The sequence below is a fragment of the Agelaius tricolor genome, unplaced genomic scaffold, assembly GCF_023055355.1.
Source record: "Agelaius tricolor isolate 1412-34295 unplaced genomic scaffold, bAgeTri1.0.p SCAF_1, whole genome shotgun sequence".
Taxonomy (NCBI): domain Eukaryota; kingdom Metazoa; phylum Chordata; class Aves; order Passeriformes; family Icteridae; genus Agelaius; species Agelaius tricolor.
This window is the reverse complement of record NW_027269261.1, coordinates 72,512,988-72,530,808: the sequence shown is the minus strand read 5'-3', so window position 1 is coordinate 72,530,808 and position 17,821 is coordinate 72,512,988. Positions and strand designations below refer to the sequence as shown.

Genomic DNA, 17,821 nt, shown 5'->3' with positions numbered 1-17,821 from the left:
TTTCATTAGCTTCAATTTGAGCAGGCCAAACTATGAGATTAGCACACATAGAAGATAATATTTGTGAAAAAAAAATTATTGTAGTTTTTTCCTTTATTTGTCCCTAAGTAGTCCTCTAAAATAGATCCTCCCATCATTCTAGTTAGTTATAATTAAGTTTTATTTTGCTTAACCATAACATAAGCATTGTAAATACCCAAGACTTATGAGCCACAAAGATGTTATTCAAGGGTATTTGCAGGATTAGATACATCTGCTGTCTTGAAATGTGCTATGTCCTTTAGAAATCTGATCATGTCTTCCCTCACCATGCTATGTCTGTGAATCTTTGTGTTACTTATTTGATTTCGGTGAAGGAAAGCACAACTTACATAAAATTCTTAAAGCAGTAGTAATACAAATACCCATTTGAACACAATTCTAATGCAAAGAAGCAGGAAATCCAATTAACCCAATAACTATAAAGTAACTGATGTGTTTAATACTTAAAAAGTCATATTTATTTGTTGTTTAGGATTTTTTTTTTTACAAACAGGGATGCTTTTTGAAGCTACTAAAAGATATCTTTACAAACAAGGTAGTACAAATATATTCCATGGTATTGCATGTCTGTGGTTATAGGTGATTTATAGGTCATTTAGAATGATGGTTCCTTTGTTCCTGGGAGGTTACTTGCATGAAGAAGACATTTAATTCAATGAAATGAAACTGCTTACTTATTTCAAGAATTGAAATAATTCCTTAGGAGATTCCTGGCTGCATCACTGCAATGGTACTAATGCCAAACCTCCAAACCCATTAAGGTCCTTCAGAGCATATCTCTACTGTCTTGATCCAGCCTTTGTATGGGGTGAAGTATTGTAACTAGATTTTAGTATCTGTGCACTATGAATGGGCTTGTCATAGTTCCCAGGAAGAGAAAAAAGACTCCCCAGGAGTACAAACAAGACCCAAAATGCACAGTATGAAAAATAACTCCTAATAGTAGCTTAAATGTCCTTCCTTGTCTGTTTCCCTGGCTGTACAGGGTGAAGCAGGCACGACTTTCCATGGTTCCAGCAGTACAAAATGCCCTTGCACACATGGTTGCTCACTCTACTTTATCCTTCTCTTTGCATTTCAATGAGGAAAAGTTAGGGAGCTCATTAAGTTCTTCCCTTATGCCTATTTCTATCACCTTAATCACGACAGTTTCATTCCCATGGACCTGCCTGCCTGACTCTCACCTGTATCTGTATTGTCTTTTGTCTCTCAGGGTGAGGTTCATCTAGTTACAAGCAACTGTTTGTGTTCAAACCAGTCCCCCAGCTTGTGTTTGCAGTCAGTGGAAAGGAACAGGCACTTATTTACTTTTTTAACAGGGACAATTCACCACAATCAGTTTTAGAAATCTCTGTTAGGGCATGAATAATCTGCTGTAGAAGTGCTTTTCTTTAATGACTGATCATGCAGGAGCGTAGATGAAATGTTCAGTGTATACACTTGCATTTAGCCAAATGAAATTTACATTCAACATCTTTGATCAACATCTTTGATCCTCAGTTAATCTTGCAAGATTTTTTCTTTCTCTTCTGTGTGCATGTATAAATCTACATGCTGTGTAAGACAGTGACAGGAGACAGTGATGCAGCCTTTTTAGTAATTGAACATTTTCATATAAAAATTAGGCATTTCTGAAAATATTGCAGGTTTCCATGGGATCCAGCTGGAACAGAAAAGAGGCTGAGACTTTCTTTCTTTTTCTTTCTTTTTTTTTCCTATCCTGGTTTTCCTTAATGAATATAAAAGCTCTTTAGTTGTATTTTGTTCAGGTTTTATGTTAAACTGTACCACCTGCACCAGCTAGATTTGTTGTTACTGTTCCTCCAAGAACATCCTGACCTCAAAGTAGACAATGGTCTCTTGGCTCCAGCCATTAATAACAGCAGCTGTGGTGAACTTCACTGTAGGTCCAGTCCTGCCAAAGGAATAGTGAGGGTCCAGCCAACCCCAAGATGCAGCTATAGTGTAACCATGCCACAGATTTTGCAGTTACAATACACAGAAAGTAGTGAAGACAGCTTTCTAGTCTCTCAGTGTCTGAGAGCACAGAATGTCTCTGTATTGTAGGAGAAAAGAAGGTCATTGGGGTTCTTTGTTCAGAAATTATGTCACTCTGCTTGGTGGTCGCATTGGGATGCTTTTTTTGTAGGAGTGACCTCCACAGACTTCTGAACTGTCAGTTCCATCCCTTATGATTATCTCTTGTGTGGCTTTGAATATTAATGGCACAAAGCCGTCCTTGTCTGCAGTGAGCACAATCCAAGAAGAGCCTACAAAAATTAAGTAAGAAAAAGAAAATGAGTGCACTGCTGTGGTTACGTAAATGTAGAAGCACGTTTCTAAAAGTCAGTGAGCACACAGGCAGAGCAGGGTTTCTTTTTGTGCACTAAAGCCTTATTACACTAATGACATTAAGGTCTGACAATCCATGCTCAACACACCTTTGTGCAGATGCAGTGAGGAGCTAAATGAAAGGTCTTGCAAGGTTTGAGGCATTTTGCCCCTTATTTATATTAAGTTCAAACATAAGGTGCATCTTTGCTAGTTCTAATGAACTAAAAGTGTCTTCATCTTCTGAAAACCCAGCCAGCCTTTCAGCTGACTTTTGTTCTAATGACATCAACTTCTGCTTAGCCTTTCACTCATCTGCTCTACTCAAATAATGAAGAGATTATAAAAACTGGAAAAGTTGCCAGCAAAAATGATTGGCTGTACTTGCTCTAGAAAGGAGTAGGGGTCTCCATCTCATTACCATCAAGCCAAGATTGTTCCATGTATTTTCAGATTCATATAGCAAATAGAATAAAGTTACACCTTGAAGATGATTTACAAAAGCTGCTACAGTAAAATTTCTTGTCTTTTAATTATTTATAGAATCTTCTCCTAAAGAGAATGAACAAAATATGGATGACATTTTTAATCCTTTTTTTCAGAAAAAAAGGGATGAGATTTAAAAACCAAAATACTTCAAAACATTTTAAGTTCTCTATCTGTATTGCATAGAAGAAAATAGACCTCCACCCACTTTTTTTTTTTTTACTTTTCTTAGCAAATTGGCTTAAAAATGAAGCTGTATTTATTTTCTTTAGTGATTCATCTGGCTTTCTTTCTTGCTGGATATTGCAGTTCTCATAGAAAAAAGTGAATTCTCTATTTTTTTCCAGTTTGACACTGTATGGAAAAAAAAAATCTGTGGCAACTTAAAACCATTGGGGGAGCCTTTATATGACACAATTTCCTTAGAGCATGTAATTCTGTCATTATTGAGCAGGGGCATTAGCTGGGATATGAGGGAAAGAAAACCCTGTTAAGTTCTGTGTTGGGATTTTAGATTTTGGGATATAAAACTGTTTTTGAAATGGTATATGAAAAAAGGAACTGTAGAAAGTCCAAATGAACCATCCTTATTTTTGTCAGTCATAACAAAGCATGCTCCTGGAGAAGGTAAATCTCCCCTTCTTTAACCACTAACAAAGCACTTTTTCAGGCTGGTTGTATGTTGTCATGTCACCTGTTACATCATAAGAAGATTGTCTTTCCAAACCATGGATCTTTAATCTTCTGCTCTTAATACTTTCTTTCTAAATCTGAACAGACTTCAGATTCTGTGAGCAGTGGCCCTGAAAGTGGAATTTCTATGATCCAAATGGATATTCCATTGTTGATCAAATTGATGAAGCATACTTTTGTGTCAGACTCTTGAAATTATTTTCATCCATTGAAATGCTGGAAATTCTCAGTGCCATTGATAACACTTGCTTGGAGGCATATCCCATGGAATAACCATAGTGTGTAGAGTGTAGTACTCTTTTACTGTGAACAATTATTATGATGATATGCCAAAAAGAGAGACTCCTGTGTGCTGCTACCAGGAGCACTACACAACAGACTCTATTTAGCATAGGTAATGGTATTACAGTCCTGGGCTTAAAGGGCAAACAATGAGGCCGAGCTCATTGCTCTTTTAACTCTGATGATCTTAACAGCATTGCTGTGGACATGAATTTGACTTACAGTTGTGAAGCTTTTCCCTCCATTCTATTACTGCTTAAGTGTTTACTCATTGTAATAAATGCCAGGCTGTCATTATAATACAAGCATGCTCTTCATTACATACCCTTTAATTATGTAGTATTAAAAGATGGGAGTGATATTTTTAAACTTCACATTTAATATTTATGTCGTGTGTCAAAAGAAACTTTTAGGAATATAAGCAAGTACCATCTAGAACTGAATAAAGAGCTACACAACTGCTTCTGCTCCAAACCTTATAATTTTGCAGGATTTTGGTGAGTTTTAGAAAGATTGTTTCAGTTTTTGTTTTTGCTGAAAGCATACAGACTCAATATCAGAAAATCCGAGCAGAAAGAGGGACATATTAGGATGATTCTGAGACATTATCTCTTTGATATCTCTGAAGTCTAATACATAAATTTGAGGAAAGGTGTTCTGCTAATTAAATATTCAACTGCTCTGTAGAGCTGAAAATTGATTTTCTCAGTTCCCTTGTTTATTATGGGCACTTCTTTCCAAAATCAAGAGCTGGAAATACAGGCCAAAAATGGGCTCCTCCTTGCCCTGCAGCTCTGCATCATGTTGATGCAGAAGCCTGCTGGGAAATAGCTCAGGTCTCCACAGCAGGTAGAGTTTTTTCATATGTGTGCTTCCACTACACTGCACAGTCAAGGAAGATTCCTGACAAAAATATGAAACATGCCTGTCCTTGTCTTCTGGAACAACCTCAGAAAGAGGATCATGGTAGTCTGTGATGAGAAAAGCCATCAGAAGCATTATAGTGAAATGGCTAAGAAATGGCAGTTTGTGTGTTGCTGAGAGGTGTCACACAGGAACAGACAGGGACAAAGCAATTCAGAGGCCAGTCTGGGGCCAGGGTTCCCCTTTTACACCTGTCCTTATGAGTTAATCAGTGGTGGGTGGTAAAAATGGGAGATTGGCAAATAGGAACACTGAGCTTCATTTTTTATCTTACATTAAAATAATCCCAAATGCTACTTTATATATATATATATATATGTATGTATGTATATAATATTCTGAGAGTGAATTTTTGAATTTTTCTCCAACCTATTCTCTGTTGTCAGGGCTGAGACATGCTAGTAAGGATGGATGAAGCAAAATGCCAAAAGGTTTTAGGAAAGCAATTCTACTATTCTCCTTCCAGGTAACACAGTGTACTGATTATTTTCTCAGCCTTCCTTTGCAGAGGCACCTAACATATTACTCTGCTAATAGGTAGTTTTGCAGTTACTTAGCATTTAAATTATTTCAAGAGTCTCTGCTGTATTTCAGACAAGGGAAAACACACACTTGTAAAAGAAGTTAGTTAGCTCAGTTTACTAAAGTCTGGGGTAATTATTCTGTCACAAATGCTTCTTTTATATGCTAAAAATCTCAGGTGAAACTAGATAGCAGAAATAAAAAGAACATACCGTGTTTCATTTCAATAACAGGCAGATCAAACAGCTGCTGGACTAAACTCAAATGGATCTTGCCATCACAGAGGAGAACGTCTTTTGTTTCTTCAGTAACTGATCCATTTGAAAAGCTTTTCTTCATATCCATGTATATAAAAGAAAAGATCTAGTTAATGGCTTAGACATTGAGCCCGAGTACTCATAACCATTCTTCTGCTCTTACTCCTTTCAGTTCTTTAGTCATTTTGCCTTTTCTTTGTCTGTCTTTCCGACAGTTTATAGATGACATCATCATGCAGGACCGTTCTAAGCACAATCTCATAGCCCCATGTGAGGAGGATAAAAATGCCTCTTTGGTTTTTGCTTTGTGAGCTCCTGCAGCTCAGAGCTGCCTCAGCCCTGTACATGTATTGTCCTGGGCTGGGCATCTGTGTGTCAGTGGGGCCTTCCTGCCTGAAGCCAGTTCAGTGGAAGGGAATGTATCATACCTGGAATAATGTTGTTCCAGATGCTGCCAGAGTAAATGAGCACTCTGCTCAGTTTCAGCTGTATGTGTGGGTGGGTTTGAGAGCCATTGGGCAGCTATTCCACCCTGGCAAAATAACCTCAGGGTTATTTTGGCACAGGGAGTATTGCAGAGAGACTGGACCTAGCAACAGTCTCTGAAAAGCTGTCACATCAAGGTAGCTTGGGAATCCTGTGACTTGCATTGAGAGAGAGGGAATGTATGGATTTACAGCCTTGGAATTTGCTCTGATATTCACTGAAAGAACACACTTGAATATAAAGGTGGCTTGTTTGTGCTTCATGAAATTTAGGTGGCCCTAAGAATCAACATCTTTGTGTTTCATCTTTCTAGTTACTACAAGGTGCAAGGACAAAAAAATTGTAGAGCTGCTATGGTCATGGAGTGGATATATATTTGAACTTACATTTCCCTATCTGCTATAATTTAAAAGTCCTTTTAACACTGAAAATTTTCCAATGACTAAATGTTATTATGAAATAGATGTGGATGGGACATTTTCTTCTAACTAATATTGCTAAATAATATTTCTAGACTTTGTCCTCTGAATTTCATTTTATTCTTTCCATGCTTTCTCCCTGTGTAGTTCCATGTGTTATGTTTTGCTTGTTTTTTTTTCTTTGGCATCTTTATGTTTGCAATATCCCCAGATTTTACATATTTGTTATGAATGGACAGTCTATTTACCCAATTTCATAGACCCCTCTGTTTCATACATTCAAAAGGGATCCAAGGTAATATTTCAGAATGGATTGAGAGGATCTCATCTATCCTAACTCCTGTTCTAGTCCTACTCTGTCTGTGTCTACTTCACACCCTTGAATTTTTCTTGCTAATGTAAAACCTACGGTTGAATGAATTCACAACTGCATCTTCAATTTGTAATCTAACCTCTGACTAAATAAATGTCTCTTGTAATGCTTGTCTTCATTTCTAATTGTGCTGTCTTTTCACAGTTGCTCTCTGTGAATGTGTGCTTTTTTGCTGTGTAACAACCTTTCTAAATCAATCTCTTTCACTTTTCTGTACACAGTGTCTGTGCTGTCATGCAACTGCATTGAATTCTGTAAATCAGAATGTCTGCTGACTGTTGCAAATGTCCTTTCTCTCACTCTGCTATTATTTGCTCGTGCAGATAGTCTATGGCTGATTTTTTTTTAATGTATCTTTTTTTTTTATTTATTGTGAGTGATTTTATTCATAAAAACCATAAAAAATATCTTTCCATTAAATATGTGAACTTTCCAACTTTCAAATGTCTTCTCATCTTTTTTCCACATTCAGAATAACCAGAAATTTGTTGGTGCATAATTAATAAAGGGTATACCTAAGGAATACATCAAAGAAGTATCATTGTCTTAGTCATAAACCTATAGCAGCTTTTTGTTACAGCTGCAACTATATAAGAAAAGTTCTTTGTAATTTTTAAGTATTTCCAAGTTATGTAGTACTTGGAAATTTACCAAAAACTTGGTATTTCCAAATTATGTAGTACTGTATTCTATTGAACCTAAACACACCTGAAACTCAATGGGCTGAATGTTCAGCAGTGAGTTTGTGCTTTTATAGGCATTGCAAAGGTGCTCTTTGCCTGTGCAGGTATTTGTGCAAAGCTTTGTCATTGCTGCAGTTTATGGACTAGCACATCTAACAACTATTTCATTTTCCTGAGTTCAGGTTGGAATAACAGAGTTTATTCAAACTGGAACTTCAGTTCCTGAATTATAGAAAAAAATGGACTGTACATGAGACAAGCTCATTGACTTGACCCAAGGGGTCCATTTTTCACATAGATATGCTTCAATTTAAGAATTATCAGAAAATAATCTAGCTCTGTCTGTCTTGACTTGAAATCAGTTGAATGGAAATGTATACTCAAGATGATTTTGTTCTAGTTTGTTTCCTATATAGCATTGCACATTATTATTGGAACAGCCATTGGAAGTGGAGGACATTTTTGTATACACAAAACTGCACAACACCTATTTTTTATCCGAAACAGTTTTTCAAGGACAGACCTGAAAGATCAAGTCTCAGTTGTTTGTCTTTCATCACTTGTCAGTGTTCATATGAGCTATTTTCTCTGTTACATGCTTCTGTTTGTAATGATAAACATAACCATCTTATGCATTTATTTTTGACTTTTTACAAATTCTGTCAGGTCAAGAATCTTTCTCTGTTATAATCTTCTAATTATTTAGCCTTTTTGCTTAATGCTTAGTTTAAGTGGTGATAACGTGCCTTCTCTTGGAGGAATGTGTTCACAGATGTCATATCACAGATTAACTGATTTAAACCTGTACCTTCTTGTGAGGCAGGTAACTCTTAGTATCCCCTTTTTATAGATGATCATACCATTACACAGGGAGCTTAAGAGATTTAGTCAAGGTCATGGAAGTAATTTGTAACAGAGTTAGAGGTACAACTAAAAGCTTGCCTTGGTGCCATAACCCAAAGACAATTTTCTAGCCAAATCTAGATTTAGTCCACCTCTTCCCAAAATCCATGTCTGTTTTTGCTACCTTGTTATTTATCTCAATAGTAATCAGAGGACTTGAAATTCCCAGATTAAAATCCCTTGTGTTAGTTGATTTATCCTAGAACAAAGTTTATTGGTAGACAAAGAACATGTTAATAACAGAAGAAACAAATATATTTCCACATACATTAGTTGTATATTTTCAGATTAAGTTTCTTTAGCCAACTTCCTGTAGTATGTCAAGTGCAACTCTTCTTCAACAAAAACCCAGCAAAAAGAAATGATCGATAATTGTTTTCCCTCACCCATGTCAGCCTGCCCAGATCAGATTTTACATCCTATTAAGGGTGTTCTGGGCAGCAGCCAGCCAGTCACAGCAGTGCCGAGCTGTCTTTCAAAACTCACATTTCAGATTGCAGATATGTAGGAGAAAAGCATCATTTACTAAGGCAAAAGGATTCCTGGATGAGATGTTATATACCTCACGTATTTGCAGTTTTCATACTGCACAATAAGTGAACATGCCTTCTCTCCCTTTTTTGAACCCCACTGAGCAGTCAGCTGGAGCTGGTTCTGCCTCTTGACCTTTTCTTCATTTTTCTTGTATTTCCTGATGCACTGCCTACACTCTCCTGCATGCTGAGATCATCTTAACGAACTTAAATTTAACAACTGATGAACCAGTGAGGTAAATGAGAATATGCTACCACTCAGAATTGGTTTTATTGATGCTGGGTTAGCGATCAGTTGAAGTCTCAATGTGTTCTTCTTGCCCATGGATGTCTAGGAATGTAAAATGTTTTTCAGATGAGACCTGCCAGCTGTGTGCCCAGTGCTCATCACCTGCTGAAGGATATGCCTCACTGATGTGCCCACACACTGCCTTTGTTCTTTTCGTAAAAGTACTGTATTTTAAATTCACAGTCATCTTGTAGTCAAATAACATGTACAGAAGCAAAAATTTCATCTCTTAATCCTGGAATATATTACTATGCACTTTATATTAGTTCATTTCATTAATTTCAATCCTTTTTTAAAATTTATTCTAGATGTTAAATAATAGTCATCCATTTACAAGTGTGAAATCCTGATCCTTTACTGAGACTATTACTGACTTTATGTCATATGCAGATTTTATAAGCATAACTCAGCAAATCGTTAATGAAACTTTTAGATGACACTGAAAATCCATCATGAGAAAATCCACCAGTAATTTTTTCCATTTTCTTCTATACTGGTATAACTATTACTATCTCCATTGCAGCTAATTCCTTAACCATCTTATTTTTCTTCTATTAATCCCTACTCTCTGCTGTTGAACAAATAATTTCCCCTGTGGCATATTTCAAGTACTGTACTGAATTACAGGTATTTTAAATATTCTTCATCTCCTTTGTGTTAATAATCTGTTGTTTTATAAGGGAAAGGTATCAGGTTAGCACATGCATTGTACAGTGATTAGTGCTGTAGTTGTGTAGCATTCTGTTTTCCTTCTTCTACACCCTTGATTTCAACTATGTTGTGCTCCACTGGTGATTTCAGGTTTGATACCTTAGTACCCATTAGTCAGGTTGCTTTTACCTTGCCCCCATATTCATTGTGCAGGGTGAGTAAAAGCTAGTAGATTAGCTAGATGTGGGAGTTCTGTCCCAGAACACAATGGAAAGACACTTAAACAGCTAAGGAAGAGAGCATTGAAGAGGAAGGAGAATTATGATTTACATTCTCACTGTGCCTCGTGCAGCATTGCCACAGGTGGTGTTCATAAGGTTTGACAGCTTGCACTGCTCCCCTTCCCTGTCATTATTTCTACCGTTGCTGTGATTCCTGCCTGCTTTTTGGTAGATTCTGTTTTTATTGTGGTGGAGATATTGATATCTTTCCTTTCCTTACCCTTATGTGGGACATTCCAATTGCAACCTTAATTAACCTGGCAGAGAAGCATAAGCCTGTAAAATGTTTATGCTGGAAGAGACCTGAGGTGCTCAGAGGTGCTTAAATCCCAGTGCAGTTTGCATTTATAGGGCACATCAGCATTCCTGGTGACACAATGCTGGGATTTCTCTCCTCTTGGCTCTCTGCAGCTACTGTTTCAGGTGTATTGTCATCTAAGATACATCTTTTGTGCTTCCATGATATTTATGTGTGATCTCTACTTTCTTTGTGCAGTATGATAACTTGGCTCTATTTTTGACATTGTGTGTTCCTTTCCTTTTGCACCTGTGCATCCAACAAACAAATCATCTGCTTTAACAAAAGGAATTGTGTCTCCTCTACAGACCCTGCTTGTCTGCTATTGATCAGTTTCAGAACGCTGTTGACAGAATTTGTTAATAACAAATTCCCCAACCTTTGCTCAAAATGTTATCCATGCATTAATCACACAAATTCCTCAACCTTTGCTCAAAATGTTATCCATGCATTAATCACACTTTCTCTTGAATACTGCAGGTCTTTCTTTTACAGTCATCCTAAATCTCTTGTTTCTAAATTTCAGGATAGCTGACTAGTTTCTTACTCCAGGGAGCAGTCATATCAGCTTCCTCTTCCATCATTTTCATGACTTACTTTCTATTGCTCAACCCAAGTCAAAATTGCCCATTGGATTTCAGAAGGGTTCATGGTCTTATTACAGCTCATCATTTCAGCCTGGTCCTTGCTCATTTTTTTGTGCCCCCCTTATATTCCCCTTCTTTACATCATGTATTTCTATCAGAGCTTTACTGCCATATGTTTGGATCCTTTCTGTTCATCTCCCAGATATGCGTAAAAAAATTATAACACCCACGTTTATTTTGTAGCTGATCTTTGTAGCTGGCAATAAAGCTTCCCATAGCAAATTGTATGAAGATACTATAAAAGTACAGATTGACTTATGTGCAATTACTGGTCTGTGCTAAGAAAAGAAAGTAATTGTGACTAATTGCTGAAAAGATATTATTTCCTATTTAATTATGCAATATATGCTATCAGTGATATAAACTTTTGACATCATACTGCTTGTGAACAAAATGTAGGAGTTTAAAGATGTTCTTCAGATTAAGATGAATGTTATTCCTCCTGGAGAGGTTTGCCTAAATGCCTTTAATTTGAGATCCAGATTGGCTTTATTTCCACTGTAATTAGCTTCTGAATGAGACTAGTTTAAATATTCTGCAGCTGTTTCTTTTCTGGGGGAAAGGGATCGTATAAGTATCTTTTTGCAAAGCGAAACAGAAAAAAATCTGTGACAGATCCTCTTTTCTTTTTTTTCTTTTTAAATAATGTCTTCTTATTGCATTTGTCTGTCTGCCCTCCCACATTCCCCTGAATCACAAACCTGCCTGTGATGAAAGAGCAATAATATTTGCTTTCCAGGGTTGAATGATCAAGTTACCTCTGGTGGCTGAATGCTATTACAAAAGTGATAGTGCAGTGACATTTCCAAAGTGTGAATGATCATGGTTTTCTTCTATGGCTATGGGCTACAAAGAATACAGATTCTGGTAGCACTGCATAGATGTGACTTCAGAGGAGTTACAGGCAGACTTGCACTAACAGTATAAACAAAGGTTATGAAAGACTGTTAAATGAGCAAACATTATGAATTATTAAGTAATAAATGTTTCTGTTTTTTTAGTTTCCTAAGCAGAACAGGAAGTACACATAAATATGTCAATAACGATTCTGCACAAGTGTTCATAATTGCTCATTAATTATTGCTACATTTTTAACCATTATGTTTTAAACTTTCATTTTATTTTCTAAATGTTTAAAATGGTTATGCAGTTCTGATAATTATATTCTTTAGTGCAATAGACTTCTCAATCAAGACTGAGCCTCTGCTGTGCTGGGGATTATAGAGACACTTAAGAAGACATGCACTTGGCACAAAGAGCTGGAAGATAATGGGCATATTATTGACTGGACTGCAGTGTTCCTAAAGCTTAGAAAGTTTTCCACTGGCTGATACTTATATCATAAGGCAATAAAGTTATTTCCTGACTTTCTGCTCTGTGAACACAGAGTCTGGCTGGAGCTCACAGCCCAGCTGGTCTCTGAGCTCACAGTGTACTAAACAACTCCTGAAGGAGGAACAAGGTTCAGATGTCTGAATAGAAACTAATCAAAACAACTATTTCTCTGAAAATTATTAGCTGCCTATGAAGCAAATATTTCCCTGTCTGTCTGTAGACCTTTCTGACAAGTCTACTTTTCATTATTTTTTGGCATCATGCTGTGATCCTGTTAGATTTCAGAAGAGGGGCTGAACTATACAAGGCATTAGTGGAGACTTCGCCAGGAAAGCTGTGTGTGGGAAGGCATTAGTGGCACTTTTTTGAGTCATTGTAATGTGGTGCTAGCAGTGCTTGCTGCTGGCTTAATGTGAAACTAACCTATTCAGATAAATAAGTATTCCTTTCTAAACATAGTTTTTCTAGCAGTATTTTAGAAGCACTTAATTTTTTTGTTGTTCTTTCCAAAGAAAAATAGCAGGTTAACTAATTCTTACTTCTAGTGCAAGCACGTGCACAGCAACTTCAGATCTTAGATTAATGTTATGTGTCACAAATAAAACTTCTCTTGGGAAAGGTTAATCCAATTGACTCCTAGAAACAGGGCTGCTTGCTAAATAAATAAGTTGATTTATGTTAAGAAATCAAAATTAATTTGAACATACTGGAGAACAGAAGGGCTTGCTTCTTGGCCAATAAAATCCTGAATTATTTAAAATAGACATGCTACTTTTCCACCAGAATTTGTATAATGTGTTCAAGTTAAATTATTGACTAATTCAGATCGAAAGCTTTTCTTTTATCCAGAAAACCCAACACACCCGAATCTGTTTAAATGCCAAGTAAACACTTGCTAGAAAGTAATGACCATGATTGAATTGAGTCACCATTCCCTTAATGGCTTTTTAAGGAGGGGTACTTAGATGTCTACATAGATTCCTTTAAAGTTAAAGGAAGTAAAATTTGCTTCAGCATCATCACAATGCAGTGTATTATGTTGACATAATGCTGCTTATGTTGCAGTAGATAAGAATGCATTTATAATTGGCATTTACATCCTGAAAGTGATACCAGTTTTATCACTACTATCAACATGTTCAAAAATCTGATCAGTATAATGTTAGTATTCCTGTGAATACTATTAAAAATAGTAGATAGAAATAATTACCCAACCTACATTCCTTAGTTGAAATTCTTATTGAAGCCAGGAGGAAATTTGCCAAAACAAGGGTAATAGGAGCATGGTGGTTTGAAATTCTTATATTTATCTGATGAAATCATAATTACATATTGATGGATTAGAAGGTTTTTGTTTGTTTGAGGGTAGTTTTTTTTTAATATTTTAAGTGGTTATGTGCTTTACAAATTGAGTACATCTTATTTTGCAAAGAATAGTGTTGAGAAATCAAAGCAGAAATAAGCCAAATTCATGTCATATCCATTTAAATTTTCCATAAATTGAGATTCAATACTTTGTTTCAGTCTTCCTGTGAATCTGGCTATCTTCAGACTTTGTATTTGAGCTCAGGTTTAAATTTATTAGATTTCTGGTGAGCTACTGTAGCCCCCCATTCATCGGCTTATCTCTGCACTAAACTAAAATATAAGCCTTTTGTAGATTAACAAGTCTGGCTCTGTTCTCTCTGACAGATGCACACAAAATCAGCCACTGTCCAAGACAATTGTGCATGATCAAAGAATAAACAGACAAATCTCCCATGTTAAGTATCCTGTAAACTATACACATCATCCTGAGTTGTCATTCCAATGACAAATTATAATTCCATTTTAAATTAAGCTTGACTCCAAACCAAGGTTACATTTCTTATGGGTTGATAAGAATAAACTGCATCCACTTGATTTAAAGCTAAATAAATGCAAGATTGTTTAAAAGTTTGGTTACCTATCACAGTATTTCTAAGCTGACAAAAAGTTACCTGGTAGGTGACATGCACGACAGGCGGTTCCTGGGAACACGGGTAGGCTAAAGAAATCCTCCTGCCATTCCTAGCCAAGTCTGTTATTTCAGAAAGGCTCAGCTGTAACTCATTGAAACTGCCACAAAGTCTCTCTAAATTTCTAGATATGTGACTCATTCCCCTTTCACTTGGCAAATTGTTGTTTTTAGGAGAATTTGATGCTTCTTGGATCACATTGAACTGCACTTTAGGGGATGTTGGTCTGCTGGAAATCCTGCTGGGTGATCCAAAACCACGAAGAGACACTGAGCGATTCATAGGTTCAGCATCCAATGTTTCCAAGGCCACCGAGGAGTCACCTGGGAGCCTTTTTTCATCCAGGTCACTCACACTTGATGAAGAGCTCTGCTCATAACTAGGGCTCTTTACTTCTTCAATGAGTCTTCTCCTGCCACTTGGAGACTGAATAACTGTGCTTCTTGGTATTAACAACTCCCTGCTTTGAGGTTGGTCTTCTGTGGCAAGGTTCTCAAAGAATTTTCTTCTCCCAGGTATATTAACAGAGGATTCAAAGTTATAAAACATATTCTGCTTAGTCTCAGGCAATGCTGAAGAATTTTCTTCCAGCATCAATTCTTTGACCATAAAACGCATTACGTACCTGTCTGAACTTGAAGATGGAATGAGATTAGAATCAGGGAACCTCTGCTTGCCAATCAGAATCAATAAGAGTTTATCTGTTAAAAAGCATAGGCCCTTTGGTCTTTCATTTTTTTCCAGCTGGATTTGTTGAATGTGAGGCATGGAGGAAGAGGTTACTGAATACACCAGAACAATATTAGAAGTATTAGAGGCTACTGCCACAATCTGAGCTCTAAGATCAAAAGCCATTATATCAGGAACCAAAATACCTGGGATGGTGACTTTTCTGGTGGTTGTTACCTTCCTCTCAAAAGTCACCAAGATCAAGTGAGAAGAATCTTGACCATTTGTTGCTGCAGAGTCTTTGCGTTTCAGAGTAATGAGAGGACTGGGATCAGACCGACGGTGGTTTGCAAGGATATGGGTCAAATCCACAGGACCTGATGAAGAAGAAGCAACTGAATCAACACCTGATCTATCTGAATCTATGGACTTTCTTCGTGTGTCCATGGAGTATTCCTCGTCACCAAGCACCAAAGCAGACTGTGAGGTTAAAGAACCAGCTTCTGTACCAGAGGGCACATCAAATGCAATGCCTGCATTGATACCACAGATGTTATCTAAAGGAAGCTCAGTAGCTACAGCAATTTGGAAATCCAGAGTGGCTTCTATAGCGCAGATATAACCTCCCACATCAAAAACTGGGCAAAAGGAGCAGATATTTAGAGTTTTCTGAGCATTATCCCATATGTAGGAGTGCAGGGTACTGCCTATAGCAACTACTAAACGATTACCATCCTTAGTCCAGCAAGCACAGTGGATGAGTCCGCTGCTTTTGATCTCTGCCTTAACCCGCGTATTGTCAGTACGAACGGCGTGCAGGACCGAAGCATCTCTTTTTGTAAGCACAGCCAGGACCTCCTTCTTAGGATGCCAGACACAGCCCTGAGAAAGCAGTGGAAATGGCTCACCAACCTCACAAGTCTGAGAAATCAAGGGCTTTTTCTTTTCTGCACTGCTGTAGACCAGCTGCCAAATGCTTACGTGCTTTTTGTGCTGAACGGCGAGCAGAGCTGGGATGTCTGTAGAGCAATATGGGCCCCAGTAAAGCCCATGCACATGTTCAAATTGACCAAGAATGTTTGAGTCTCCAAACTTCAGCTCTCCATTTTGATAGTATAAAGTAGTCAGTATCACTTGCTTCCCATCTGTCCAGGCAATTCCATGCACAGGGTGGATAGCTTGATATAAAGCATTGAGGCCGGTTCTCAGCAGCTTTGCCTTTCCCAAATCCATCTTTTAGGCTTTCTTTCTAATGAGGATAGTTCCAAAATAGAGAATCCATGGAATTCACTTGCAGATCACCATGAGAAAGTTTTTTTCTCATGCCTCCTTCCCTTCCTTTCCAGCATCAAGCTGCTAATTTTCTGCTAATAATCCAAGAGTCTATATTGTGAACTCCTTCTCAGGAGGCCTGCAGCTGCTCTTCTAAGTATAAATCCATGTCAAAGCTGCTTTGGCTATGTCTTTTCCTGGGAGGAGTTATCATCTTCATGTGATTGCTAACAAGGTTTAACCAATTACTGTGCGTTTTCGTAGAAGGCTATTTTTAACTCTTCAGTGCTGGGAATATATTTAAAAATAACACTAATACCTTGACCTTCAGTGAATGAAGGTCTTTACCAAAGAGAGAGATCATATACTGGTAAGCCTAAGTATTAAGCTACAGCCTGAAATAATGACCTGACACTTCTTTCAGCCAGCCTTTGAGGATGAAAGAAGATTTAAACATAACTGAGAACTGTACAAGGCAGATTGCAATCTGTGATTGGCAGCATCTTTCAAAGAGACAAGATCTGAAATGGCTATGAAAGGAAAGTAGAAATGGGAAATCATGCTCTGTTCTATTAGTAGTTACAAGAGAACAGAGGAAGGTGACATGAAAAAAAAAAACAAACACCCAAACTAAAAAGCCCCAAATACATAGCCTAGAAGCAAAGAGAGCTGATTAGTGTTTAGTGTTCATTTTACTGGGACATACTTCCTAGCCACAAATATATATTGATTTTTTTCTTGGTCATCCCAGCCACTTGTATCTAAGGGCTGTTCCCTCATTATACAGACAGAATGCAGAGAGGAATCCAAAAATTTCCTATTTCTCCTAACCCTGCATTTTCCCTGCATATGTGTAACATAACATCATGCAAGATCCTTGAGTTGTCAAAGACCAAAAGACCCAACCAATAAATTGCTGTAGCACAGTGGGGCTGTGGGAGGATACAGCAGTTTGGGTGGACTGTGTTGTTTCAGGCCCAGACCTGGGCCAGATGGACTGGCTTGGGTTCTCCATCCTTCCCTCCTCAGCACAGCCCTCTCTGGGGTTAGTTTGGACAGTGTGTGTGTATGGCTGAGCATAAATAGTCAGAGTGGGATTAATTAACTTAAATATAAGCAACCATTAGTATTTTCAGCTCCCCAGGATATCTCAGACAGCCACACTGATCTGGCAGGTACAACACAGGACTTAGAGAAGAGTAGTGCCATTCTGGGGTGGCAGCTGGCAACAAAGAGATGATCCCCAGATAGTCTCTGGGCTGCCTAAGATGGCATTAGAAGCTTATAAGCAGGTAAGTGAATCCCGTCATCAGCATCTTTCTGTAATTCTTGTTTTGCCAGTGCATTTCCTTTCAGCTTCCATGTAACCTGTGTCTCTTTCTTTGTAAATTAACAAAAAGGGAATAAACTAAACCTGGGAAAAGGTTTACACGCTATCAATGTAATCA

At 37.6% G+C, this 17,821-nt stretch overlaps 1 protein-coding gene across 1 annotated transcript; it reads right to left on the bottom strand.

Moving 5' to 3' along the window:
* Window positions 1-1,803: 1,803 nt before the first annotated feature.
* WDCP (WD repeat and coiled coil containing) lies at window positions 1,804-16,334 on the bottom strand. The gene is made up of 3 exons (XM_071430488.1): window positions 14,415-16,334; window positions 5,493-5,613; window positions 1,804-2,312 (listed from the first exon to the last, which is right to left on the bottom strand). The coding sequence occupies exons 1-3, from the start codon at window positions 16,332-16,334 to the stop codon at window positions 2,146-2,148; spliced, it is 2,208 nt and encodes a 735-aa protein (XP_071286589.1). The 3' UTR covers window positions 1,804-2,145.
* Between the last annotated feature and the right edge of the window lie 1,487 nt (window positions 16,335-17,821).